The sequence below is a fragment of the Ahaetulla prasina genome, chromosome 4, assembly GCF_028640845.1.
Source record: "Ahaetulla prasina isolate Xishuangbanna chromosome 4, ASM2864084v1, whole genome shotgun sequence".
Taxonomy (NCBI): domain Eukaryota; kingdom Metazoa; phylum Chordata; class Lepidosauria; order Squamata; family Colubridae; genus Ahaetulla; species Ahaetulla prasina.
Window position 1 is genome coordinate 21,961,137 of NC_080542.1, and position 26,511 is coordinate 21,987,647.

General features: G+C 41.9%; 3 protein-coding genes and 1 pseudogene across 3 annotated transcripts; all 4 read right to left on the reverse strand.

Moving 5' to 3' along the window:
• Positions 1 to 13,095: 13,095 nt before the first annotated feature.
• LOC131198623 (histone H4) lies at positions 13,096 to 14,185 on the reverse strand. The gene has a single exon (XM_058183451.1). The coding sequence runs from the start codon at positions 14,170 to 14,172 to the stop codon at positions 13,861 to 13,863; it is 312 nt and encodes a 103-aa protein (XP_058039434.1). The 5' UTR covers positions 14,173 to 14,185; the 3' UTR covers positions 13,096 to 13,860.
• Positions 14,186 to 15,514: 1,329 nt separating this feature from the next.
• Positions 15,515 to 16,434, reverse strand: LOC131198622 (histone H1-like). The gene has a single exon (XM_058183450.1). The coding sequence runs from the start codon at positions 16,325 to 16,327 to the stop codon at positions 15,662 to 15,664; it is 666 nt and encodes a 221-aa protein (XP_058039433.1). The 5' UTR covers positions 16,328 to 16,434; the 3' UTR covers positions 15,515 to 15,661.
• A 5,595-nt stretch (positions 16,435 to 22,029) lies between these two features.
• LOC131198624 (histone H4) lies at positions 22,030 to 22,344 on the reverse strand. Its single transcript, XM_058183452.1, has one exon. The coding sequence runs from the start codon at positions 22,339 to 22,341 to the stop codon at positions 22,030 to 22,032; it is 312 nt and encodes a 103-aa protein (XP_058039435.1). The 5' UTR covers positions 22,342 to 22,344.
• A 2,704-nt stretch (positions 22,345 to 25,048) lies between these two features.
• On the reverse strand, positions 25,049 to 25,263 carry LOC131199015 (U2 spliceosomal RNA; annotated as a pseudogene).
• Positions 25,264 to 26,511: the final 1,248 nt, after the last annotated feature.

Genomic DNA, 26,511 nt, shown 5'->3' on the forward strand with positions numbered 1-26,511 from the left:
TCCCACCTCAGCCTTGCACAGCTCTGGAGCATCCACACTTCTTAAAGTTGCCAAGTCTGAAAATAAAAAAAAAACCCTGAAAGAATTCTGTTTCAGATGAAGTTGTTTTCACCCGCTTCGGGATGCCCACATTCCCTCTGCTGGGGGAGCTCTTGATATTTTATTATATTTTGAAGCTGATGGATGGGTGTACTGTTCACTAGGCACTCTACTATCCCATATGGCAGGGGTGTGCAACCATGGCAACTTTACCACTTGTGGACTTCAACTCCCAGAATTCCTGAGCAACCATGCAAGCTCAGGAATTCTGGGAGTTGAAGTCCCACAGGCTGTAGAGGCGCCATAGTTACCAACCTGTGCTACCGGTATATTTATTTATTATTTATTTATTATTTATTATTTAAATTTTTATACCGCCCTTCTCCCGAAGGACTCAGGGCGGTTCACAGCCCGATAAAATAAGCAATAATATTACAATATAAATACTATTAAAATACAATTAAAAGACTTATTCAATTGGCCGAGATTAAAAATTTGGAATAAATAATAAAAACCCATTAAAAAACCCACAAATTAAAAAACTAATCCAGTCCTGCGCAGATGAATAAGTGTGTTTTAAGCTCGCGACGAAAGGTTCGGAGGTCCGGAAGTTGACGAAGTCCTGGGGGGAGTTCGTTCCAGAGGGCGGGAGCCCCCACAGAGAAGGCCCTTCCCCTGGGTGTCGCCAGACGACACTGTCTCGCTGACGGCACCCTGAGGAGTCCCTCTCTGTGAGGGTCGGTGAGAGGTATTCGGTAGCAGTAGGCGGTCCCGTAAATAGCCCGGCCCTATGCCATGGAGCGCTTTGAAGACGTTCACCAAAACCTTGAAGCGCACCCGGAAGGCCACAGGTAGCCAGTGCAGTCTGCGCAGGATAGGTGTCACACGGGAGCCACGAGGGGCTCCCTCTATCACCCGCGCAGCCGCATTCTGGACTAACTGAAGCCTCCGGATGCCCCTCAAGGGGAGCCCCATGTAGAGAGCATTGCAGTAATCCAGACGAGATGTCACGAGGGCGTGAGTGACTGTGCACAAGGCATCCCGGTCTAGAAAGGGGCGCAACTGGCGCACCAGGCGAACCTGGTGGAAAGCTCTCCTGGAGACGGCCGTCAGGTGGTCTTCAAAAGACAGCCGTTCATCCAGGAGAACGCCCAAGTTGCGCACCCTCTCCATCGGGGCCAATGACTCGCTCCCAACAGTCAGCCGTGGACTCAGCTGACTGTACCGGGATGCCGGCATCCACAGCCACTCTGTCTTGGAGGGATTGAGCTTGAGCCTGTTTCTCCCCATCCAGACCCGTACGGCTTCCAAACACCGGGACAGCACTTCAATGGCTTCGTTGGGGTGGCCCGGTGTGGAAAAGTACAGCTGGGTGTCATCCGCGTACAGCTGGTACCTCACACCAAAACCACTGATGATCTCACCCAGCGGCTTCATATAGATGTTGAACAGAAGGGGCGAGAGAATCGACCCCCGCGGCACCCCACAAGTGGGGCGCCTCGGGGTCGGCCTCTGCCCCCACGTCAACACCGTCTGCGACCGGTCGGAGAGATAGGAGGAGAACCACCGATAAACGGTGCCCCTCACTCCCAATCCCTCCAACCGGCGCAGCAGGATACCATGGTCGATGGTATCAAAAGCCGCTGAGAGGTCTAATAGGACCAGGGCAGAGGAACAACCCCTATCCCTGGCCCTCCAGAGATCATCCACCAACGCGACCAAAGCCGTCTCAGTGCTGTAACCGGGCCGGAAACCGGACTGGAACGGGTCTAGATAGACAGTTTCATCCAGGTGCAGGGGAAACTGATATGCCACCATACTCTCTACAACCTTCGCCGCGAAGCGAAGATTGGAGACCGGACGATAATTACCTAAAACAGCCGGGTCCAGGGAAGGCTTCTTGAGGAGGGCCCTCACCACCGCCTCTTTCAAGGCGGCCGGAAAGACTCCCTCCAACAAGGAAGCGCTCGTAATCGCCTGGAGCCAGCCTCGTGTCACCTCCTGAGTGGCCAGCACCAACCAGGAGGGGCACGGGTCCAGTAAACACGTGGTGGCATTCAATCTACCCAGCAACCTGTCCATGTCCTCGGGAGCCACAGGGTCAAACTCATCCCAGAAAATATCACCAAGACCGCCCTCAGACGTCCCGTCTGAATCGCCGCAATTTTGGTCCAGACCGTCCCGAAGCTGAACGATTTTATTGTATAGATAACCGTTAAACTCCTCAGCACGTCCCTGCAACGGGTCATCCCGCTCCCCCTGGTGGGGGGGCGGGATGCCAAGATTCATTTCCTGTCACTACCAATAAGTCCTCAAAATGATGTGACTGCAGAGAAAAACCATGGGAGGAAGTAGATTGGTTCGACCATGGAGGAGAAAGCCTAGCAAACTGGGCCACACAATAGCCTCAGCCTCAATAAAGCATGATCTAGAAATTCCTAGGAAAGGTTGATAGATCAGGAAGGACATGGAATGAAGCAGCAAGCTTTCTTCTGTGGGTCCTGTTTTGGGGTTCTTCTGCAATCTTTTGGCTGGGCTACCTCAGAGCCTAGACTGCTTTTTCTGAAGCAGAGCTCTCCAACCTTGGCAACTTTAAGACTTATGGACTTCAACTCCCAGAGCTTTGTTGGCTGAGGAATTCTGGGAGTTGGAGTCCACAAATCTTAAAGTTGCTAAGGTTGGAGACCCCTGCATCAGGCAAGTTGAAGGTGATTAAACCAGATACTCTAAAATCTGCCTTTATTCACCTTGCTTCTTCCCATCTGGCAACTGGTGATGGTTTTTCCTTCCAAGAAGTAATCCACATCCAAAATACGTCCTCCCTTTGACAACACACATCCATAAACTTCTATTTGGTAAATGTAGGTTCTAACTCCTCTCACACATTTTGGCATAGGGCTTATATCCAACTTTAACATCACAGTGGGGTCATGATTAGCATGTAGAGGTTAAGGTCAACCTTGACAGTTTTAAGATGTGTGGACTTCAACTCCCAGGAATCCCTAGGCACGATGGTGATTGGGGAATTCTGGGAGTTGAAGTCCATAAGTTGCCAAGGTTGAAAAACACTAGGAGAGCCATATTCTAATTTACCCTTAAGTATAGAAAGTCACAGATACACTCTCCTGGGCCAGCCTACCTCACTAGACTGTTGTTGTGTGGGGAAAAAATAGGAGGACTGGATAGGTGGCTCAGTGGCTAAGACGCTGAGCTTGTTGATCAGAAAGGTCGGCAGTTTGGCGATTCGAATCCCTAGTATAGGTCTCCTGTGTGAACAGAGGGTTGGACTAGATGACTTCCAAGGTCCCTTCCAACTCTGTTACTCTGTTACTGTTACTATCACATTGAGCTGCTGAATGAAAGATGTATATAAACCTAATAAAAAGTGAATCTGCTTTTTAATAAACATTGCCTGGAAAGATCTGTATTTCTTCCTTTATAATCCGCATTTTGTGAGAAAGAGAAAACAGCAGCACTTCAGCACTTGGCAAACTTACTTAACATTCACACCTAATTCTTAAATTGGGGTTGGGGGTCAAGATAACAGAGGATGGGCAGTTGGTGGGAAACATGTAGTAGTAATTCCAGTTTTTCCGAAGAGAATATGGACCCAAATCTCTGGAATCCAAGATAAGACAAAGCAATCTTTTGAGCATTACATTTACCGTGCAAATAGGTTTTGTGAATTGGATTCATAGACTAGAAATAATGATTTTCTTTAGCTATAGTTTGTTGAACAATTCATAATTGCCGGTTCCATGGAATATTAAATCAGAAAGAGATTTGTTGGGCTTTGGCTTAGTATTCGGCTTAGTATTCCTGGGGGGCTTGTAAACTATTCCTTGTGTCTGTTTTATGGTTTTTTTCAACAACCCATGGTTTATTTCTTAAAACACGGTTGACTAACATCAATGGCTAACTTCATAGCCTGCATTAAGCTGAATTCAAACAAACTCCATTGAAACAAGCTCCATTCAAACAAGCAATATAGAGCCATCCTATCAAATGAGGCAGGGGTGGGAATGTAAACATTAAGAGAAAATTATCCATTGGAGAAACAATTTTGCTTTATTTTAAGCTCCACCCATACACCACACCTGCATACATGTTAATTTATAAAAGGGCAACCAGGAGCTCTTTCCCCACTTCTTCTTCTTCTTCTTCTTTTCTTTTTTTTCCCCCTTTGGTCCTTTCTGCAGTTTAACTGATAGATTTTGTTTCTTTTGGGGTCTTCCCACAGGAAATATCCCCGTTTGCACAACTTGGAAACTAACTTCTTAAGTTCCATGCATTTCCTGGAAAGGAAATTGGGGGTGCAGGGCAGGGGGAGTGTCGAAGGAAGGACACAAAAAAACTGCCATGCAGAAACAGCGCATGATTATTTGGGGATTGATAGCCTTTTTAGGAATGGGTAAAACTCTTTCATCCGCACCATTCATCTCCCTATCATCCTCAGCATATTTCCTGATTCCCCCATGGATCTGTCCCCCTCTGCCTTGACTCATTGGAACTCACCACCCATCTCTAAACAAACATTTGTAGTTACATCATTTGCTCCAACCTTGATCGCTCCAAGCTCTGTTTTGCAGAAAACCTGCATATCCTAGTTAATATTCTCTCCTGGATGTGCTTCCTCTCTTCCTCAGAACCACCCCCCATACATCAGCCCAAGGAAGCTCCCCGCTGGGGAGTTTATGACCCTTTTGATTTTACGTCTGACCATCTGAATCCTGCTTATGAATGACTAAGAAACTCTTCTTCAGACAAAAAATGTAAGTTGTGTCAAGAAACCAAGGAAAGAGGAATGATCAGCGTCTCAGGGATTCAAGGATTTATGTTGCATCAAGATGGGAGAAGGGTTAGAATAAGGAAATTAGGGTGTTCAGGATTGGATTTGTGCGGATTAGGTGACAAAAAGTGGGATACTGGTAATACTTTTATTGTTTTATAGTCTTGCTTTGATCATTAAATTTCAGAATTGTAAGCTGCTCAGTTGGTTGAGATGGGCAGCTGCAGTAATAAAATGAACGCATGAACGAACGAACGAACAAATGAATGAATGAAAGAAAGAAAATAGGCTATATTCTTTCACACGGATTCTGATGTGATCAAAAAGGTTAAGATGGCAGTCTCCATGCTTGACATTATGACCATCATTTTTTTCATTTTTTTAAAAAAAATAACTAAAATACAAAAGGCACAAAATTAAGCTGCCCAAAGTTGCTTTATTAGTGAGATGGGTGGCATATAAATTTAATAAATAAACATTTAAAAGAAAAGGGGGAAAAGGTAAAGAAACAAACATGTATGAAGCTTATATTTATAGTCATATAAATAAATAAAAGCCATAATTTGCTACTGTCATCTATAGCTAATCTATATTAATTCTGCAGATCAGTGAATAATTTGAGCCAAATGTTTGTCTTTCCAATGCTGAACATTAAATCTTTCGGTGATAAGTAAGGTACAGAAAATCCATTTTCTTTGTCCAGAAATCAGCTTCCAGAAAGTAGACATAAAATTCAAAAAATTATAAACATCTGAAAATATTGTCCCAGTGACTGCATGTACTGTATTCACTTCTTTCCAAAATGGAACAATGTGTTTAAATAAAGCATTTGATTTCACTGCTTTTCCAATGATATAAATTCAGTGAGGTCATTTGTAAAATATTTCTTGCTGGAAAAAAATCTGATGTAAAAATCTTTTGACACATTTTTAACATCCTTTTTGCTAGAATAGAACTAGAATAGAATAGAATAGAATAGAATAGAATAGAATAGAATAGAATAGAATAGAATAGAATAGAATAGAATTTTTTATTGGCCAAGTGTGATTGGACACACAAGGAATTTGTCTTGGTGCAAATGTTCTCATTGTACATAAAAGAAATGTATTCTAAATGTATGCTAAAACATACAATGAAAAGAAAGGGCTACAAATAGAAAATTCATACACGCACACGCTACACACACACATATACATACATGCATACATATATGCATCCATTTTAGAAAAAAAACCTAAAGGGCATTCTGTTAACCTCTCTGCCTTGCGGCTTCCATCTTGACTTTTTGACACAAGCTATGCACATTCTTGTTCTTTCAAATTAGAAGAGAGAAAAAAAATCTCACAGCCAGTATAACTTTCTGATCTTCTAGTTTTCTTTGCTGGAATACTATTTCTGGGAAGCCCTGAAAAAAATGGAATTCCTTCTGTAGAATTTGGGACTGTGCTTCTCAACTTGGCGTGGTGGCTCAGGCTGTAAGATAGCCTGCTATTAAAACACAGCAGCCTGCAATTACTGCAGGCTCGAATCCCACCAGGCCCAAGGTTGACTCAGCCTTCTATCCTTTATAAGGTAGGTAAAATGAGGACCCAGATTGTTGGGGGGGCAATAAGTTGACTTTGTATATAAATATACAAATAGAATGAGACTATTGCCTTACACACTGTAAGCCGCCCTGAGTCTTCGGAGAAGGGCGGGATATAAATGTAAATTAAAAAAAAATCTTTGGCAGCTTGAAGACATTTGTTCTTTAACTACCAGAATTCTCCCTCCAGGGAATTCTCTCCAGGGGAATTCTGGGAGTTGAAGTCCATACATCTTCAAGTTGCCAAGGTTGAGAAACACTGGTCTGGATTAACACAGCCCAGTTTGCTCCCAAGCTAGAGCAGATGTTAAACTAGGACTGGTGAAACTCGGTTCAGTTCCAGTCCGTCTTCAGCCTTGGAAACTTGCTGAGCCACCGGCTAATTCTCAGCCCAGCTTACACCAGCGAGTCGTAGTGGGAAATACTGCAGGAGGGAATTTAATGCGTGCTAGTTTGAGTTCCAGGAAAGAAAGTGAGACATCCCATAAATACAGAGATCCATTTCAGCAGGTTTGTATACCAGGAAGAGTTTTCATCAGCAGCCCACAGCTTTGTCAGCTGGAGAAAGCAACTTCTGCTGACAATTGAATTAGAAAAATAGCTGGTGAGGCAGTCTAACTTTCCTTAGAAAATGCACAGCTCAATGAATAAAGATAAGCTGAAGGAATTGGCCATGATCCGCTTACTTCACAGGTAAGTCCGTTGAGTCTCAATTCCCAAGAGGAACCAGGTGAAAAGCTATTGAGATCAAAACATCCGGGATTTTCTTTTCTCTTGGCCGACCTTCCTTTTAAATATCCCATCCTTCTTCCCCTACTCTTGTGGGATGCTTAAAGATATACGACAGTCCAAAAGCTGAATAGAAGAGGAAAGGGTGTGTCTTGCTATGAGAGGGGTGGCTTTCTAATATTTCAAATAAATAAATTACAGCTTATTCAATAAACTATGGCTAATAAATAGTTTAGAACAAAATTGCTAACCTAATTATTGTTTGAAAAAAACTTACACATTGTGGCTGAGAGTGTGTATCTGGCCCAAAGTCACCCAGCTGGCTTTCATGGGTAAGGTGGGACTAGAACTCATGGCCTCTGGCTTTCTAGCCTGGTGTTTTAACCACTAGACCAAACTGGCTAGACCCGTATTATTTAATGTGAGCCTGTTGAAGAAACATGGCTTTTGCTTTTCTAATAGGTCTACAGTGCTCTGCTGTTCTTTGACTCTCTGGTTGCCAAAGAAAATGTGAAGCTATTTTATGCCAGGTTAAAATAATGGTTCCAATGGCCATGTGTTCCCTGCTCTAATTGCAGAAATAATTCTCCAAGGTGCTTTTGAACAATTTCCCAGGATCTGCCTTATGTGTTTTATATGGAAATGCCAGGCATCAAATATAGATTGCTTACCATATCTGCACATATGCTGTACCCAAAACTCTGATCCTTCAAGTTGGATGTGGTTGTGGTGCTGTAATATGTGAAAGCACTTCCAAATACTAATCAGAAATTTGTCCTCATCACAGACATTGACTTGGCATTCATCTATATCGCCTATTTCAAGTAGTCTTTAAAGCTGTTTTCCCCCCTTCCCAATGTCACTCAATTTGATGTCTAGGTAATACGGATGTCAGTTCAATGCTAAGAAGTATTCTGAGCCCATACCAGTTGGGTCTGCGATTGACCAAGATCGAGGCCATGATGTGGAGTAGATATAAAATCAATCTGCTTAGATTAAGCATGGAGCAAGGTTATAAGGACAGCCTTCAGTTCCTAAAAACAGTGCCTGGGATCATCCTCAAATTCCAGCCAAATAGGCCTCTCCGATGCCTTATACTGCTGGATCCAGGTGAGTCTTTCTATATTTAGTTGGGATCTTTGGGCTTTTTATTCAAGGCTTTTATGTCTCATTTGAGATTGGTATTCTGGTTTCAAATGGGATACCAGTTAGATGTTCAGATAACATCCCAATTAGATGTTGAAGTTATTTAAAATGATTTGATCTCAGTAGGTTCAAGTCATTTTAAAGCCTGATTCACTTAACAGTCATATTACTAACATTACAACTGCAGTGATTCACTTAACAACTATGGCAAACAAGTTCATAAAATGGGGCAAATTTCACTTAAGAAATGTCTCACTTAGTAGAAGAAATTTTGGGTTGAATTGTGGTCGTAAGTCCAGGTTGGCTTTTAGGAGGTAACACCAACAGGGTAAAGTCAGAATCACATCTAACACTGAGCACCTTTATGCCCTTCGTAGAATAGAATAGAATAGAATAGAATAGAATAGAATAGAATAGAATAGAATAGAATAGAATAGAATTCTTTATTGGCCCAGAGTGATTGGACACACAAAGAATTTGTCCTAGGTGTATAGGTTCTCAATGTACAGAAGGAGAATAAAATACATTTATATCAAGAATAAAAAGATACAACACTTAGTGATAGTCAAGATTACTTATTCAAAATATTTAAAGGCACCAGTGAATGTGGGGAAAGAATTGAGATTTTGATATTGAAAAGAGCGAAAGAACATCAAAAGAATATGCAGGAAATCCTTTATGTGTTTGAGATGTTCAATTTGATTCAAAGATCTTGGTTTGATAGCAGTGCTTATGAAAGCAAAGTAGCTATTACAGAAAACCCATGGTCAGATGGGAAAAAAGGTCTTTATCAAAAATCTCAACTTAAAATATTCATTAATCGTGTCTGGAAGAAGAATGCCCCTTTCACCCTTAAATTTATGTCAGCTTTTATCAATCTATCTTCCTCTGGATGTTTGGGGTGGACGCAGACATAATGTAGGCACATTGCTGGTTTTCCTGTAATCAGGAAAATCAGTGCAAAATCTTTGCAACTGATTGCCTTCTTCCTGGGGCTGAGAGAAAGTGACTGGCCCAAGATCACCTAATTCGCTTCCATGCTTAAAATAGGACAAGAACTCAAGTCTTCTTATTCCTCCTCCCATGCAGTTAATCAAACTGCTTCTTCTGTATGGACAGAGCAATAACACTTATTTTTTCCCAGCGAGTGCAGCGAAGCTGAGAATTATGTGGTATAAATAAATGGCTAAGATTATTGTGTAAGTATTATTGTGTTCTTCCTCCACTGCTATTAAAGTTCTTAAAACATTAATTAGCCTGTGTAGCCATCAAAGAACCAAATCTAAATTGCATTAAAACTAATCTGCATTACAAAGGTGCTCATAGGGTGAGAATTTCTCTTGTTCTGAACTAGCTGTGATAGGAGCATAGAAACATAATCCTCTCTTGCCCAAGCATTTGATTATCCAGAGAGTTGCTACCACTGATCAGCAAAACATTCTTTAAAACGATCAGCCCTTTCATGGATTACTGCCGTGTCGTGGCAAAGGGGCTTGCGTAGCTCAATGAAGCTATGAGCTATGCCGTGCAGGGACACCCAAGACTGACAGGTCATAGCAGAGAGTTCTGACAAAACGTAATCCACTGGAGAAGGAAATGGCAGCCCACTCCAGTATCTTTGCCATGAAAACCCCATGGACAGTACAAAAAGGAAAAAAGATATGACGCCGGAAGATGAGCCCGTCAGGTCGGAAGGTGTCCAATATGCTGCTGGGGAAGAGTGGAGGGCTAGTACCAGTAGCGCCAGAAAGAATGAAGTGACTGAGCCAAAGCCGAAACGACGCTCAGCTGTGGATGTATCTGGTGGTGAAAGGAAAGTCCAATGCTTTCACCACCAGTCCAATACGGGGCCGTAATAGCTCAGGCTGTTAGAAGCCTGTTATTAGAACACAGTAGCCTGCAATTACTGCAGGTTCAAGCCCGGCCCGAGGTTGACTCAGCCTTCCATCCTTTATAAGGTAGGTAAAATGAGGACCCAGATTGTTGGGGGGGCAATAAGTTGACTTTGTAAATTTACAAATAGAATGAGACTATTGCCTTATACACTGTAAGCCGCCCTGAGTCTTCGGAGAAGGGCGGGATATAAACATAAATTTAAAAAAAATGCTGTAAAGATTTTTTCTCCATAGGAATGTAAACTCCATGAATCAAGGCAAACTGGATGTGGTCAAACAAGTGATGACAAGACTGAACATCGACATCTTAGGAATCAGCGAACTAAAGTGGACAGGAATGGGCGAATTTAATTCACATGACCATCAGGTATACTACTGTGGGCAAGAATCCCTCAGAAGAAAGGGCCTCTGTGGCTCAGACTGGTAAGACAGTCTGTTATTAACAGCAGCTGCTTGCAATTACTGCAGGTTCAAGCCCCACTAGGCCCAAGGTTGACTCAGCCTTCCATCCTTTATAAGGAAGGTAAAATGAGGACCCAGATTGTTGGGGGCAATAAATTGACTTTGTACATAATATACAAATGGATGGAGACTATTGCTTGACATAGTGTAAGCCGCCCTGAGTCCTCGGAGAAGGGCGGGATATAAATGCAAATAAAAAAAAAAGAAATGGAGTAGCCTTCATAATCAATAAAAAAGTAGGAAAAGCAATACTGGGATACAATCCCCAAAATGACAGAATGATCTCAGTCTGAATCCAAGGCAAACCATTCAGTATCACAGTAGTTCAGGTCTATGCCTCAACCACTGGTGCTGAAGAAGATGAAATTGACCGGTTCTATGAAGCACCTGATAGAATTAACACCAAAAAATGATGTCCTTATCATCATGGGAGATTGGAATGCTAAAGTAGGAAGCCAAAAGATAACCGGAACAACAGGCAAGTTTGGCCTTGGAGTACAAAATGAAGCAGGGCACAGGCTGATAGAATTCTGTCAAGATAATAGAATGCTCATAGCAAACACTCTTTTCCAACAACCTAAGAGACGACTCTACACATGGACATCACCAGATGGTCAACACAGAAATCAGATTGACTATGTGCTCTGCAGCCAAAGATGGAGAAGCTCTATACAGTCAGTAAAAACAAGACCAGGAGCTGACTGTGACTCAGATCATGAGCTGCTTCTTGCAAAATTTCGGCTTAAACTAAAGAAAGTAGGAAAAAGCACCAGGCCACTCAGTTATGAACTAAATCACTGACCTTGAGCCAGACATCCTAGAATGTGAAGTCAAATGGCCTTAGGAAATCTGAGCAACAACAAAGCTAGTGGAGGAGACAGTGTTCCAACTGAGCTATTCAAAATTTTAAAAGACGACGCAGTAAAAGTGCTACATCCAATTTGCCAGCAAATTTGGAAAACTCAACAATGGCCACAGGATTGGAAAAGGTCAGTTTATATTCCAATTCCAAAGAAAGGCAATGCCAAAGAATGTTCAAACTATCACACCATTGCACTCATTTCACTTGCTAGTAAGATTATGCTTAAAATCCTACAAGCTAGGCTCCAGAACTACCAGAAGTACAGGCAGGATTTAGAAGAGGCAGAGGAACTAGAGGTCAAATTGCCAACATACGATGGATCATGGAGATAGCTAGGGAGTTCCAGAAAAACATATATTTCTGCTTCATTGACTATGCTAAAGCCTTTGATTGTGTGGATCACAATAAATTGTGGCAAGTTCTTAAAGAGATGGGAGTACCAGACCATCTTATTTGTCTCTTGAGAAACCTGTATGCAGGTCAAGAAGCAACAGTGAGAACTGGACACAGAACCACTGATTGGTTCAAAATTGGGAAAGGAGTCCAGCAAGGCTGTATACTATCACCATGCCTATTTAACTTATATGCAGAACACATCATGAGAAAGGCAGGGTTAGATGAATCAAAAATTGGAATTAAGATTGCCGGAAGAAATATCAACAACCTCAGATATGCAGATGATACTACTCTAATGGCAGAAAGTGAAGAGGAACTAAAGAGCCTCTTGATGCGGGTGAAGGAAGAGAGTGCAAAAATTGGCTTAAAACTCAACATTAAGAAAACTAAAATCATGGCATCCGGCCCTCTCAATTCCTGGCAGATAGATTTTTTTTTAATTTGAATTTATATCCCACCCTTCTCCGAAGACTCAGGGTGGCTTACATTGTGTAAGATGGTGAAGAAATGGAGGTAGTGTCAGATTTTATTTTCCTGGGCTCCAAGATGCAGATGGGGACTGCAGCCAAGAAATTAAAAGACGCTTGCAAATCTAGACACCGTACTAAAAAGCAGAGACATCACCCTGCCAACAAAAGTGCGTATAGTCAAAGCTGTGCTTTTCCCAGTTGCAATGTATGGCTGTGAAAGTTGGACCATAAGAAAGGCTGAGCGCCAAAGAATTGAGGCCTTTGAACTATGGTGCTGGAGAAGACTCCTGAGAGTCCCTTGGACTGCAAGGCGAATAAACAGGTCAGTTCTAGAGGAGATCAACACTGACCTTAGAAGGCCAGATCCTGAAGATCTTTGACCACTTAATGAGAAGAAAGGACTCACTGGAAAAGAGCCTAATGCTGGGAAAGATTGAGGGGAAAAGAAGGGGACGACAGAGAATGAGGCGGCTGGATGGAGTCACTGAAGTAGTAGGCATGAGCTTAAATGGACTCCAGGGGATGGTAGAAGACAGGAAGACCTGGAGGAACGTTGTCCATGGGGTCACGATGGGTCGGACACAACTTCGCAACTAACAACAACAACAAATATTGTACCAGCTCATATAATAATTTATTGGATAAATCATGGTTAATCAAATCCTGAGTTGAGGTGAATACTGCCCATTTATAAAACCTTCCTGCCAGTTTAGACAGGTTTTCCATCAAGCTTAATCTTGGGATTCATAATCAAGAACCGGGAGAAAGAACAATTGAAAGCGCGCCCCTTCGGTTGCCTCACCACTTTGTCCGGTCTGCGCCATGAATTGAAACATTCCCTGCTGCATTGCGATTGGCAGAAGTACCCACGTGGTCCTAAACAGATCCTTCCATTTTTCTGCTATTAGCAATGTAAAGGGAGGGAGGGGGCAGGAGAAAACACGTCTAGCTTAGGAAATGTGAGAGCAATTACTTTTAGTGGCAGAAATAAGGGGGGGGGGGGAGAAAGAGGCTATTGAAAAGATGGCACGAAATGAGAACCAGCCTAAATAGTCCGGGGGACGGGGAAGAGAAATCGAGCCATTCGCGTTTCTCTTCAGTTGTGAGCCAGCAGGGAGGTCCTGCAAACGGCTTAATTTTTAAAGGATGCTTCGTTTTCTTAAAAGTGATACATGAATGGACCAAACATTTACGTACATTTTAACAGTTTCAGAGGGTGTCACTTTCTATTCAAAGAGCTTGTATCAATTCCTGAGATTACAATGTTCCTCTGAATTTCCCGACCAGATTTCCGATTTTTCTGCCATCGTGGACTAATGTGCCTCTTCTCCCAGTGTTCCTTCCAGTATTTTACATACAATTTACACCCACAAGCGAACACGTTCAACATCTTATACTCGTATCCATAAGCGAGCAGAGCTCTTTTTATGAACGCATGGGTGGCCCTGATAAGGGCCTTTTTAGATCAATATAGATGAAACGTACACTTATCCACCAAAACCGTACAGAGTACGACCTTGGCGTTTCAAAGCATAAACAACATCCATAGCAGTTACAGTCTTTCTCTTCGCGTGCTCGGTATAGGTCACAGCATCCCGAATAACATTCTCCAAAAAGACCTTCAGTACACCACGAGTCTCTTCGTAAATCAAGCCCGAAATACGCTTCACACCTCCACGGCGAGCCAGACGGCGTATAGCAGGCTTGGTGATGCCTTGGATGTTGTCGCGGAGCACTTTCCGGTGCCTCTTGGCACCACCTTTTCCAAGACCTTTTCCGCCTTTCCCACGACCAGACATGACAAAAGCGATCAGTAACAATCTACAAACGAAACGTAGAGCAATATGATAGTCGACCGCAAGAGCAACGTTTATATAGCACTTTACCCGACCTGAGTGAAAACTTGAAAAGGGGCATACATCACTTTCGGCTCCTCCTCCTTAAGTATAAGAATACTAAGAGGCGGGCTTTTCCATCAATAAATCAACCAGGAATGTGACCAATCAGGTTCTTCATTTATAAAGAAACGTGTTACAAAGTCGCAACTTTTCTTTTTATGCTTACCAAGCGCGGTAATTTCATATACAAGCTGGTGTAAAACTTTTTTTTTTTTAAGTAAATTACAAAAACGTTTTTGAGATGGAATGCACTTCAGGAAATTGGGAGTTGTGAATTGTAACGAAGCCTTATTAAGGAAGAATTTAAAAGCATGCTGGCAGAAATATTTTAGTATATTTTATTGCTTTTCACTTTCAGTACTTGGTTTCAACATTTTATTTCGGTGTGATGTCCAATGGGGTCTCAAATATCCTTAATTTTAAAAAAATAAATTTTATTTTATGAAACGGTTCTTTGGTAATGCTTACTGTGCATTTTTTTTCTTCCTTAAGGATATGTCAAATACTTTCATGCTTGGATAACATTGTCTCATGATCTTTTCCGAAAATTGGGTTACACATCAGCAACACCGATTACCTTCACATCCCTTCGTTACATCTTAACAAACTATCGGGGAAACAGCATTGCAATTAGATCATCACAATTCGCAGTGCCTAGGTTAAACCTGATTGGTTAGAAATGAAGTCACCACCCAATCTCTATGTAGCCCGGGTTATTTTTTTTAATGACTCATAGCTTTCTTAACCAATGGGCAATTTTAAAGAATTGCAAAGGTTGCAATATTCTGCACATCTGCATTCATTATAGTCCTTCTCTGGACATTCTCCGGTCCTCCACTATTGTGAGGGTATATATTTAAAAAGATTGTGCATAAATTAGGGAGGAATATCTGTGCAACTTGGGTAGTCGCGGCAAGGATGAAGGCCAGCGCTCTCGCTCTGGTTGTGTGGGAGAATTTGGCGCTATGTAATTCAAGTATTTTATTTGCGCATTCCCTGTTCAACATTTAGCGCACAAGAAGCCGTTCAGGGCTTCTACCTATGCTTAGGGAAGTCATTTGCCATTGTTGATCGCAAGATAGGAGACACAGGGAAGATTCCCTAACCACCCGCTCACTTTCGCTTCAATATCCAAAAAAGCCGCTCGGAAGACACTTGGAAAGGGCTACGACACTTGGAAAGACTTTGGAAAGCGCTACGACCTTCCCAGGAGTCCTTGTAGAAGGATTTCAAGCAGGCACTTCAGACGCAGCGAAGTGTTTCCCCCATTAAAAAAGTGGGGTTGACTTAAGCACAGTGAATGCTTGGAATCAAATGAGGTCAGCTCTTTTCAAGAAAAAGTGGGTGGCTCTTAAAAGAGCCTTTGGGATCGAAAGTCACGGAAGCAGCTTCACTTCTTCTTGGCCGCCGCCTTCTTGGGCTTGGCCACCTTTGCCTTGGGAGTCTTGGGCTTGGCGGCCTTTGCCTTCGCCTTCGCCTTCACTGCCTTGGTTTTGGCGGGACTTTTAACTGCCCTTTTGGGCTTGGCGGGCTTGGCCTTCTTGGGGCTCTTGGCCGCCTTCTTGGCTCCCGCGGCCGGTTTCTTGACCGCCTTCTTGGGGCTCTTCTTGGGAGCCGGTTTCTTGGGCTTCTTGGCGGCACCGGCCGGCTTCTTGGCGGCGGGCTTCTTGCCCTTGACGGCCGGCTTCTTCTTGACCACCTTGTCCTTGCTTTCTTGCTGCTGCTGCTTCTTGTTGAGCTTGAAGGAGCCCGAGGCGCCCGTGCCCTTGGTCTGCACCAGCGTGCCTTTGCCCACCAGGCTCTTCAGCCCCAGCTTGATGCGGCTGTTGTTCTTTTCCACGTCGTAGCCGGCCGCCGCCAGGGCCTTCTTGAGCGCCGCCAGGGACACGCCGTTGCGCTCCTTCGAGGCGGCCACCGCCTTGGTCAGCAGCTCGGTGACGCTGGGCCCGGAAGCCTTGCGCGGCTTGGCGGCGGCCGCGGGCTTCTTGGCTTTCTTGGCCGGCGCCTTGGCTGCCGGCGCAGCGGCCGCGGGGGCTTCGGGCGCCGTCTCGGACATGGTCTCCTCCTTCGGGCTCCTCGCGCTTTCCTTCCTTCCTTCCTTTCGTTGGCTGGCAGGTGGCGGACAGGCGCTCGGGGGGGCAGAGGCGGCTGGCTGGCACAGGGTCTTTCACGGAGCCCAAAAGTAAATTCTGAAGTGAACCAAAGGAGCCTGCCTGCTATTTATAGGGGCGGAGCTGCGCCCTGATTGGTGCGTTCGCGGGCGCTGTTCTCTGCCAGCCAGACACGGTCGCGGCCGCTGCAACTTTGTGTTTCTTGGGTGCCACAAAAGCGCCCCCAAATTCGCGCCTGGGTCGCGGGGCGCGCCGGGTCCCGGTGGAAACGGGGCAGGGGAACCTGGCCTTTCGGTCGGTGGCGGCAGCCGGCGGGGCAGAGGCGGCGGGCGGCAGAAAACCGGGCAGAAGCGGAGCGCCTGTCAGCTTCGCGCGTCTTCGATTTGGAAATCTTTGGCCTTTTCGTGTAAATTAAAACCTTGTCTTTAGAGTGCGGGGCTGAGGAAGGGGGCCAGGCCGCTCTTGGGGGACTCCGGGGCGGCGTGGGGAGAAAAGACTCTGTCCCCGAACGGGCGTTTTGCTACAAAAGCCGCTTGAAGTAACCCAAGTAACACATTCATTCATTAACTCTGGAGTCGGAGTGACGGGACTTTGCTGCTAAAACTCTTCCAATTTAGGACTTTTACTTTTATTCTTTCAAGAAAAACGTCTCGTTGCTTTCTTTCTTGGACACTGTTGATCACCCTTAATGTCCGGTTCCTTAGGCCGCCCGCAGAATTTTGGTTGTCTGTCAGACGCCATCAGCATTGCAAGGGTGGCATTTCTAACAAGGAGTGGCTGGTGGCAGCTTCGAAAGATTTAAGGTTTATAAATATCTCCTTTCCTACAATTGTCATTCTCCCTGCTATTGTTTAATTTAAAACTTTAAAACCAAAATTTGGTGGAATAAATAATGACATGAATATACTGTGGATGGACCCTGGATAAATGCATATTGATTACTACAAAATTCCAATGGCATAAAATGGTGAAAACTAGCACAGGTCTTAATAAACATTCCATCTATGTATTTTATTCAAAGTATCTCACTTTTCAGAAATGTAGTATAGTAGCAGCAGCAGTATGATATCTAATCACTAAAAGTTAAATAATAACAGGATAGTAAGAGATCATTTAAGCCATGAATTGAACCTCCTGCTCAAAGAAGGAATCCAGAAATCATTCTTCATTCTACCCTCTGAAATTAGCAGAAGAACTTCTGGCAACTTTACCTGTGGATCTCTAGTTGCTTGGAAATGTTATATCCGACCCTTCATCATGATTGTCCTTTTTAAATGATATATAAACCCCATCCAACCGTTCTCTCCTTAAAGGATCTATTTTCTTTTCTCATAATCATTCCTGGTGCCTTTTTTCCAGACTGTTTCATATTGGGGTCCCAAACTATATGCAAAGTGCAATTCTAAAATCCAAAACAAGTATGAAGAATGTATGAGTGTTATGAAATATTTCTAAATAATTGAACCAAAGGCATTCATTCTTTAACTTTTATTCTTTCCTTTATTTGTGCAGTTATTAGTTGCTATTAGATCACATCATCCTAATACAAATCCATTGAAATATCACAGGTTTCCAACTGGGTGAATGCCAAATGCTCATTTTTGCCATTAAAAAGGGGGCATCAAATCATGTTTCTGACTGCCTGCACCTTATAAAAGATGTGATTTAAACCCACATTACTATAAGAAACATGGAAAACATGGATCCATGTAGAACGGGAACTATATCCTTTTCAGTGCTGATATAAACGATCAATGCATTGACCTGCACAAATTTTAATAGCAATTGATCCCAATTCAGATGAGGCTGTTTCTTGAAATGCCTTTTAAACCAACAACATGAGGCTGTTTCTTTCAGTCTGATTTCTCTGCACATGATTTTTTCCTTGGTTTCCCAACCCTTTTTGCCTTTCATTGTGTCCCCATGCTTTGTGTATGTATATATATTCACATGTTCATCAACTTCACTGTTCATGAAAATGACTAGTCACTGATGATGTTAATTAGTTTGGATAATGAAACATCTGCAAGCTCAGAGTGAACTGAGAACCCTCATTTCAACCGTGAACAAATAGTCTCCTGTATTGGTTACAGTTAGTTCTCAATTTACCACAATCAACAGTAGAGACTTTCTAGGTTCTACCATATCTCAAGACCTAAAATGGACACCTAACATCAAAAACATCATCAAAAAAGCACAACAAAAAATGTTGTTTTTTTCTGCACCAACTCAGTAAGCTCAAACTGCCCAAGGAGCTGCTGATCCAGTTCTACAGAGGAATTATTGTGTCTGTCATCTGCACCTCTATAACTGTCTGGTTTTGTTCTGCAACCCAACAAGACAGACACAGACTTCAAAGGATAATTAGAACTGCAGAAAAAACAATTACTACCAACCTGCCTTCCATTGAGGACCTGTATATTGCACGAGTCTATGCAATATAAAAAAAAGAGGGCTGTGAAAATATTTACAGACCCCTCGCATCCTGGACATAAACTGTTTCAACTCCTACCCTCAAATGACACTATAGAGCAGGGGTCACCAACCTTTTGGACCTCAGGGACCACTAAATTCATAATTTTAAATCCTACGGACCAGTAATATGAATTCTTAAAAAAGTTAAATAGTATTTAGTGCAATATAAAAACTGCTAATAATTTTTCTGCGGACCACCAAAATTTTCTCATGCACCACCAGTGGTCCACGGACCACCAGTTGATGACCGCTGCTATAGAGCACTGCACACCAGAACTAGATACAAGAACAGTTTTTTCCCTAATACCATCACTCTGCTGAACAAATAATTCCCTCAACACAGTCAGACTAGTTACTAAGTCTGCATTACTATTAATCTTCTCTTCGTTCCTGTCACCCACCTCCTCCCACTTATGACTGCATGACTGTAGCCTTGTTGCAGATATCCTTACGATTTATAGGGTTGGTTAGAAGAAATAAGCCAATAACATATTGATTTAAAACCGGAGTTGTTTTTCCTGGGGATCCTACCAGAGAAAATTAGTAAAGAAAATATTTATTTGATTATACATGTAATTACAGCAGCAAGAATAGTTTTTGCGCAAAATTGGAAAGCAGAGAAAATACCTCTGGAAGGAGAAATTATTAGAAAAATTTTAGATTGTGCAGAAATGAATAGATTAACCATTGTGCAGAAATGAATAGATTCAGAATATTTTAATATATGGGATAAATTTTACCATTGATTAGAAGAAAGGTACAGATAAGCAATGGATAATTATGTAAGAAAATGATAATATTGTATTTGTGGAAAAATGGTAATAGTTTAAATTGAAGTGAAGAAAGAAGAAATAACAAAATGATGGAGCCAGGAAGAAAACACTGAGACGTCACACAGAAGGAATTGCTGATGTTTTAAATGTATGTTTGTCTATAAAATAAAAAACTTTATTAAAAAAAGGATATCCTCACGATTTAGATTGACTGTTTCCTAATATGATTTGATTGCTTATTTGTTTCCTATGATTATCATTAAGTGTTGTACCTTATGATTCTTGACAAATGTATCTTTTCTTTTATGTACACTGAGAGCATGTGCACCAAAGACAAATTCCTTGTGTGTCCAATCACATTTGGCCAATAAAGAACTCTATTCTATTCTTTTAAAAAAATGATCCTAATTTTTTTCTTGCTAAGCAAGACACTTATTGTGAGTTTGCCACATATTGCAATCTTTCTTGCCATGGTTGTTAAATGAATCACAAATTAGTAACAAGGTTGTTTAATGTATCTGGCTTACCCATTGAGTTTGCTCGTTAAACAATCCGAGGACACTGCAACCATCATAAATGTATACTAATTGCCAAGCATCGCAATTGTGTGAAAAATGATTGTGTCGCTTTTTTTAGTGCCATAACTGCAATCAGTCACTAAACAAATGGTTATAACTTGAGTACTACCTGTATTATTTTGCCAATTTATGTTAATATTAAAAACACTTTGGCTAGAGCTTGTCTCCATTTTGGGCTGTTTCAAAGCCAACACTGGGTCAGTTCGATGGGCTAAGCTTTTCCAAAAGCTTTTCTAAACATATAAGTTTGCATCATCTGCATTATTATCTAAGAGATAACAATAACAGACACCACTTACATATAATGTTCATGTGGAGAAGTGATAGACAGCTAGAAGCAGGTCAGTTTCAGCAATGGAGCTCATTTTGGGGACAAAGATCCCTCTTGCCTGTTGCTGCTTTTTTAGTTGAAATGTTTCTGAATCAAAGGATTACTCTAGATTTACTCTATATCTGTGATGGTGAATCTATGGTACGCGTGCCAGAGGTGGCATGCAGAGCCCTCTCTGTGGGCACTTGCAGTCGCTAGTTGCTATTCTGGTTTTTGGCACGCCGGCCATCTGGTATTCGTGAGCGCCTTTTTCCGGGCCTCTTTTAGTTGTTTTCAGGCCAAAAATGGCTCTGAAAGCAGCCTGAAAATGGCCAACAACAGCACAAAAACAGGCATGTGCATGCCGGCGAGGTGGTCTTTGGGTTTTTGGTGCTCCGGCAAGCACAAACACCAGCATGCATGGGGACTTGGTGCCAAAAATGTTCACCATCACTGTTCTAGATGTGGTTAGGATGCAGCCTTTGAATCAACAAGGTATCTTAGTGCTTTGATGGGATAAGTAATCTATACTGTAAACAGCTTGTGTGAAGAACCCTACTACCCCTTTGAAACTAATTTTGAGAGAAATAAGGAGACTGTTGCTTTATTTTTCCTGCTCTCACCTTTTTCCCTTGAAGAGAAAAAGTTCCTTGAAATAGGCAAATTTATTATTTTTGTGCAAAATCCAGATGGTTAGCTTTAAAAATGCAGAACACTTTAGGCAAATAGAAAACTCAATCACTGATGGCAATTGAGGATATAAATGAGTACTTTTACTTGATACCTTATTATTCCAAGCCATAACTATTCCCTGGAGATATTATAGTATAGTAATAGCACTTAGACTTATATACTACTTCATAATGTTTTACAGCCCTCTCTAAGAGGTTTAGGGAATCAGCATATTGCCCCTAACAATCTGGATCATTTTACTGATCTCGGAAGGATGGAAATGTACCTTAGACATCAGTTTCTCCACCATCAAGCGTTTGAACGGTTGCGGAGTATATTGTAGTCTTTTCACATTATTATACTGATCTTTTCAGGAGGGGCTTTGGGGGTGGATGGGGTGGAATCTGCATTCCTTGTCCTCCGTTGCCATCTTGTGGCAAATTTCTCACATAAATCTTACGGTTCAATTAACAAGGTTTGAATTTGCTACACTGCAGTACCGACCGACTCCTTGTGGCGCGTAATTAATCTACACCCGGTTTTCCCCTTTTCTTTTGTTACCCATGAACGTGGAAAAGATGTCGAAAGGTTTGGAAACTAATCTTTCCAAAAAGACAAACATGCGATAAGCCTTGAAAATATGTTTTAAAAAATGATAAAACCTTAATAAGCCTGTTTTCACAAACCTTAAAAAAACGTAATAAAATCTTCGATAAGAATAAGTTCGCAGTAGTGACGTTAGGATTTCCCCCAACTGAAAACAGCTCTTTAAAATGACTGCGTGGGTGGCCCTGAAAAGGGCCTTTGGGTTGATTTGTCAGCGGTGGAAATGTAGCTTTTTAACCACCAAAACCGTACAGGGTGCGACCTTGGCGTTTCAAAGCATAAACGACATCCATAGCAGTCACCGTCTTCCTCTTGGCATGTTCAGTGTAGGTAACCGCATCTCGGATAACGTTCTCCAAAAAGACTTTTAAGACGCCTCGAGTCTCTTCATAGATGAGCCCGGAGATCCGCTTCACTCCCCCACGACGAGCCAAGCGGCGAATGGCAGGCTTCGTGATGCCCTGGATGTTGTCGCGGAGGACCTTACGGTGCCTCTTGGCACCTCCCTTCCCTAAGCCTTTCCCTCCTTTTCCACGGCCAGACATCTTAGCAACTAAACCACCAAGCCAATACCAGTTGAAAGGTGCTGTGCCAGGAACTTAATATAGTCTGGGGACGGACCAGAGTGGAAACTCTGAACGAGAAAAGTCTACTCTCACTAAGCCCCGCCTTCTGTTGCCAACCTGTAAAAACGTCTGGTCGTCTTCACCAATCGTTCCGAAGGATGACAAAGCTGTCCAATCAGATCTCATTGGAAAGTGAGAATTACAGTTCAAACTTAAATGTATTCCAGCACATCTGGTTACTACTTTCCATGACTCCAAGGCTACTTTCTACGGTAAATAGGAGTGGATAGAAGATCGGATAGAATTTTATCCAAATGACATATAGGTGTTTAAACAGAATAGATGCATTGACATTTTAAGGTGTCATAATATTACTTAGGATTTTTCTTAATGGAGATTATTATAAGTCCAGGCAGTCTTGTATGAAACAGAAATATGTGGCTTCATTAGAGCTCAGATGAAATGTCTTTGAAACATTTAATTCTTTTGCTATCTTTGTCTCGGTTGTTGGAACTCATTAATGCAAAAGTTAACAAGGTTTACTAGATACTATCGCTTCTACTACCAGTAGGTGGAATCCTCCCTAGAAAAACATTTGAGGCAGATGCTACACTGGTATTGCTTTGCTTTTTCCAATGCACTGTTGATTTGTGAAACATTTAAGGCTCTTCAGCTTCCTTGCAAACAAAGCACCGTAATATCTAATGAGTTGTAGTCCCATTTTAGGAATGAAAGCCAGCTGGGTGACTTTGGGTCAGTCTCAGGAAGATGACAATTCTAATCCTGTTTTAGGCATGAAAACTGCCTGGGTGACTTTGGGCCATCATTCACTCTCAGCTCAACATACCTCACAGGGTGATTGTTATGGGGAAAATAGGAAGGAGTATTATGTATGCAAGATCCAATCTGGGTGGGTCACCCATCAGGATCAGAAGTTTAGTATAAAATAGGGTAAAATAGAATAGCCCAAAGCACACATTCTGGTAGAGAGAAGTTCCCTGAAGATGGGCTCCAGCATGAATCTGAAAGCTCGGAAGACAAAACCTCTGGTCCCAAGAACTGACCCAGATTGGATCCTGCAACATTATCCTGTTTATGAATATATCCTATTTACCTTCATCTGTGAGTATGTTCACAATCTTGAGTTTCTTATGAAGTAATAAGGGCTGAATACAAATCTGATCCAATCTGTTCATCGTAGAATAGCCAATGCTGTGCCAAGTTGTAAGAGAAATGTGATCATATCACAAATCAGGCAGAAGCTCTGATGTATGTGTGTTATATGGCAACAGCCTTGGGGGAAAAACAATCTTCATAACCAAGCAGGACAGAAAGAATGGACCTTGGAAAGTTCTAATGCAGAAAATATTTTTTCTTCAAAAAGACACCAGCAGAATCTTTGAAATTGAGATTAGCTGTATCTGGTGGTTCAGATGAATCTTCTTCAGGACCTAGAGATTAAAAACTCCCAGAACCCTCCATATTTTAGAAGATTTTAAATTACATGGCAGTACTTTCGTGAATTACATAGGATTATTGTCCTGAAGGGAAGCTAAAAGGAAATTTAAGAGGGGGAAGGGAAAGGTTCCTGCATTCAGTTTCAGATGCTGTTTGAAAATTGCCAAAGCAGTTAATAATGGAATCAGATGTCCTTGATTTTTCTCTGTGAAAGTGCTAAGAGCTTCAGGTTTGAAACTCCACACCTTGGAGCTGACATATTAAAAACTATCTCGTCCAATCTGGTGTCCCTTCAATTTCTGCCATTCTCAATTTTGCCCCTGTTTCCTGCAGGACTTTAAACGGAGAAGACAACCCCGAATGGAATCATCAGGCTGATCTGAGGATATAGATGAGTGCCTACTAAAGCAAGGGTCTCCAACCATGGCAACTTTAAGACTTGTGGACTTCAACTCCCAAAGCTGGGAGTTGCAGTCCACAAGTCTTAAAGTTGCCAAGGTTGGAGACCCCTGTACTAAAGTATTCAAATTCAAGACCTGAGATTTCCAAAGACAGGCAGAAAATGTCAGAATGGAATCCTTACTGTAGTAATCAGGGTCCAGGCATTTGCAAGGTGCAAAGATGTCTCTCTCTGCTTGCGCAGCATTTATTACTTTTATACAGTTTTTACAAGCAGAATAAAGCAAACTGGTAACAGTGTTTTCATTGGTAGATTCCTCTCCCCCCTGAAATACCAACTAGGGGCCCCGGTGGTGAAGTCAAGGTGAGGTAATGCGAACCAAAGCCAGAATGAGATAATGCAGAGATGCGTAGATGCATAGGCAGTCAGTCTGTAGTAGTTTGCTGCACACAGCCCTATACCACGACCTCTCACTTCTACACCTTACGTATCTTATCTGTATCTTGTCTTTTTATGTACACTGAGAACATATGCACCAAAGACAAATTCCTTATGTGTCCAGTCACACTTGGCCAATAAAGTATTCTGTTCTGTTGTGTTCTGTTGTGTTCTAGTCTAGTCTACTGGAAACTGCCTATTACCATCAACATTTTGTCAGATGGTCAATATAAGACCTGGGTGGCAATTTCAATAATTGGGCAGTTTAATGCATTTCCCACTTCCTTCAGGTGCATACCAACAGGAGGTGCTTAATGGAAGAAATGAGTCCAAAACGCAATGAGTAGGTGCAAAATCCAAGTCCATGTTACATATGAACAGATGGTTGGAAAAGGGAGCGTGCAGACTGGCCATTTCCTGCACCTGCACACACCTGGGGTGTTTGTGTCTTTACACAAGAATACAGCCAGAATCATCCCAGACTTCTGAATTTGGTTTCCTCAACTTATAGCCAGCAACCATTGAAAGTTCCAGTGGACCTACCTGGATAAGTATTTAAAACCCAGATTCTACACTTGATCTTAGCCAAAAGGCCGAGAAGCGAATACAGATAGAAAAATGGACAAAAAAACTAAAGGAAAATTATTCGATAAATAGATGTGAAACTGAATTTGAATATTTAGTATCTCGGATTATGAAAGATGAAATTGGGCTAAAGGGACTTGTTAGTAGGGTTTATAAGATTATAAATTCTGATGAAAAATTACAAAGAGTGATGAGGACAAATTGGGAAAAAGATCTTAATATTGAAATACCAGAGTCAGATTGGAATGTGAATTGGAAGAGTAGAATTATGAGAACTTTATCTATAAGGATTAAAGAGCACAATTATAAAGTTGTTTGGAAATGGTATTTGACTCCAGTAAGATTGTCACAAATGGATAAAAAATTAGTAAAAATGTTGGAGATGTGAGATGGAATTGGGGACTTATGAACATATGTGGTATAATTGTGATAAGGTTAAAAGTTTTGGCAACAATTGGAGAAAATGATATTTGAAATGATGGGGAAAGTAATAACATTGAGAGTGGAAACTATATTATTGTTGGTAATTAAGGAAATAGAATTAACAAAATATGAAAAAGAATTGATTAGAATTATAATTATAATAGGTAGAATTATAATAGCTAGATATTGGAAACTAGATGTGATTTTTAGAATAGAAGAGTGGAATTCTGAAATGTGGAAATTAGCTTTAAATGATAAAATGACATGTGATATTAAAATTAGAAGTGGTGTATATAAAGAAGATATTTTCTGGAAGACTTGGAAACCATTTGTGGACTTTGCGCTTGGAACATTGGACGCTTCAGTACCTGTACCTCGAGAACGTGGATTTTGGCAATCATGAGGATATATCCGAAGACCCAAATCTTCCTTTTATGTATAGCACAAGGGTGTAATAATGTATTTTTTTTTGTTTGTTTGTTGTAAAAAAAGTAATAAAAAAAAACAAAAAAAAAAAAAAACCCAGATTCAAAATTCGGATAGTTCTCCCTCCCACACACACACTGATTACAACTGTATTTTGTACATTCAGCAGCTGGGTTGCATTTACAGCCATTTGAAGCATCCTTCCATCATATGACTGTGTTTCATGATAGTTTTGCTGAAAACCCACATGTATTTCCAGTTTTCGGCAAAACCCCACCCACAGGCAAGCTATTGGTTCACTTATTGACTTTGGTGTTCATTCAACAACCGTGGATTTGCTTAACAATTGCGGTGATTCACTTAACTACCTCAAAAAAGGTCACATTTTATGACTGCCAGAAGTTATCACCATGATGGGC

What these genes read in the sequence shown, in the direction of transcription:
- LOC131198623 (XM_058183451.1), bottom strand. Translation starts at nt 14,172, where the DNA reads ATGTCTGGTCGTGGGAAAGGCGGAAAAGGTCTTGGAAAAGGTGGTGCC.
- LOC131198622 (XM_058183450.1), bottom strand. Translation starts at nt 16,327, where the DNA reads ATGTCCGAGACGGCGCCCGAAGCCCCCGCGGCCGCTGCGCCGGCAGCC.
- LOC131198624 (XM_058183452.1), bottom strand. Translation starts at nt 22,341, where the DNA reads ATGTCTGGCCGTGGAAAAGGAGGGAAAGGCTTAGGGAAGGGAGGTGCC.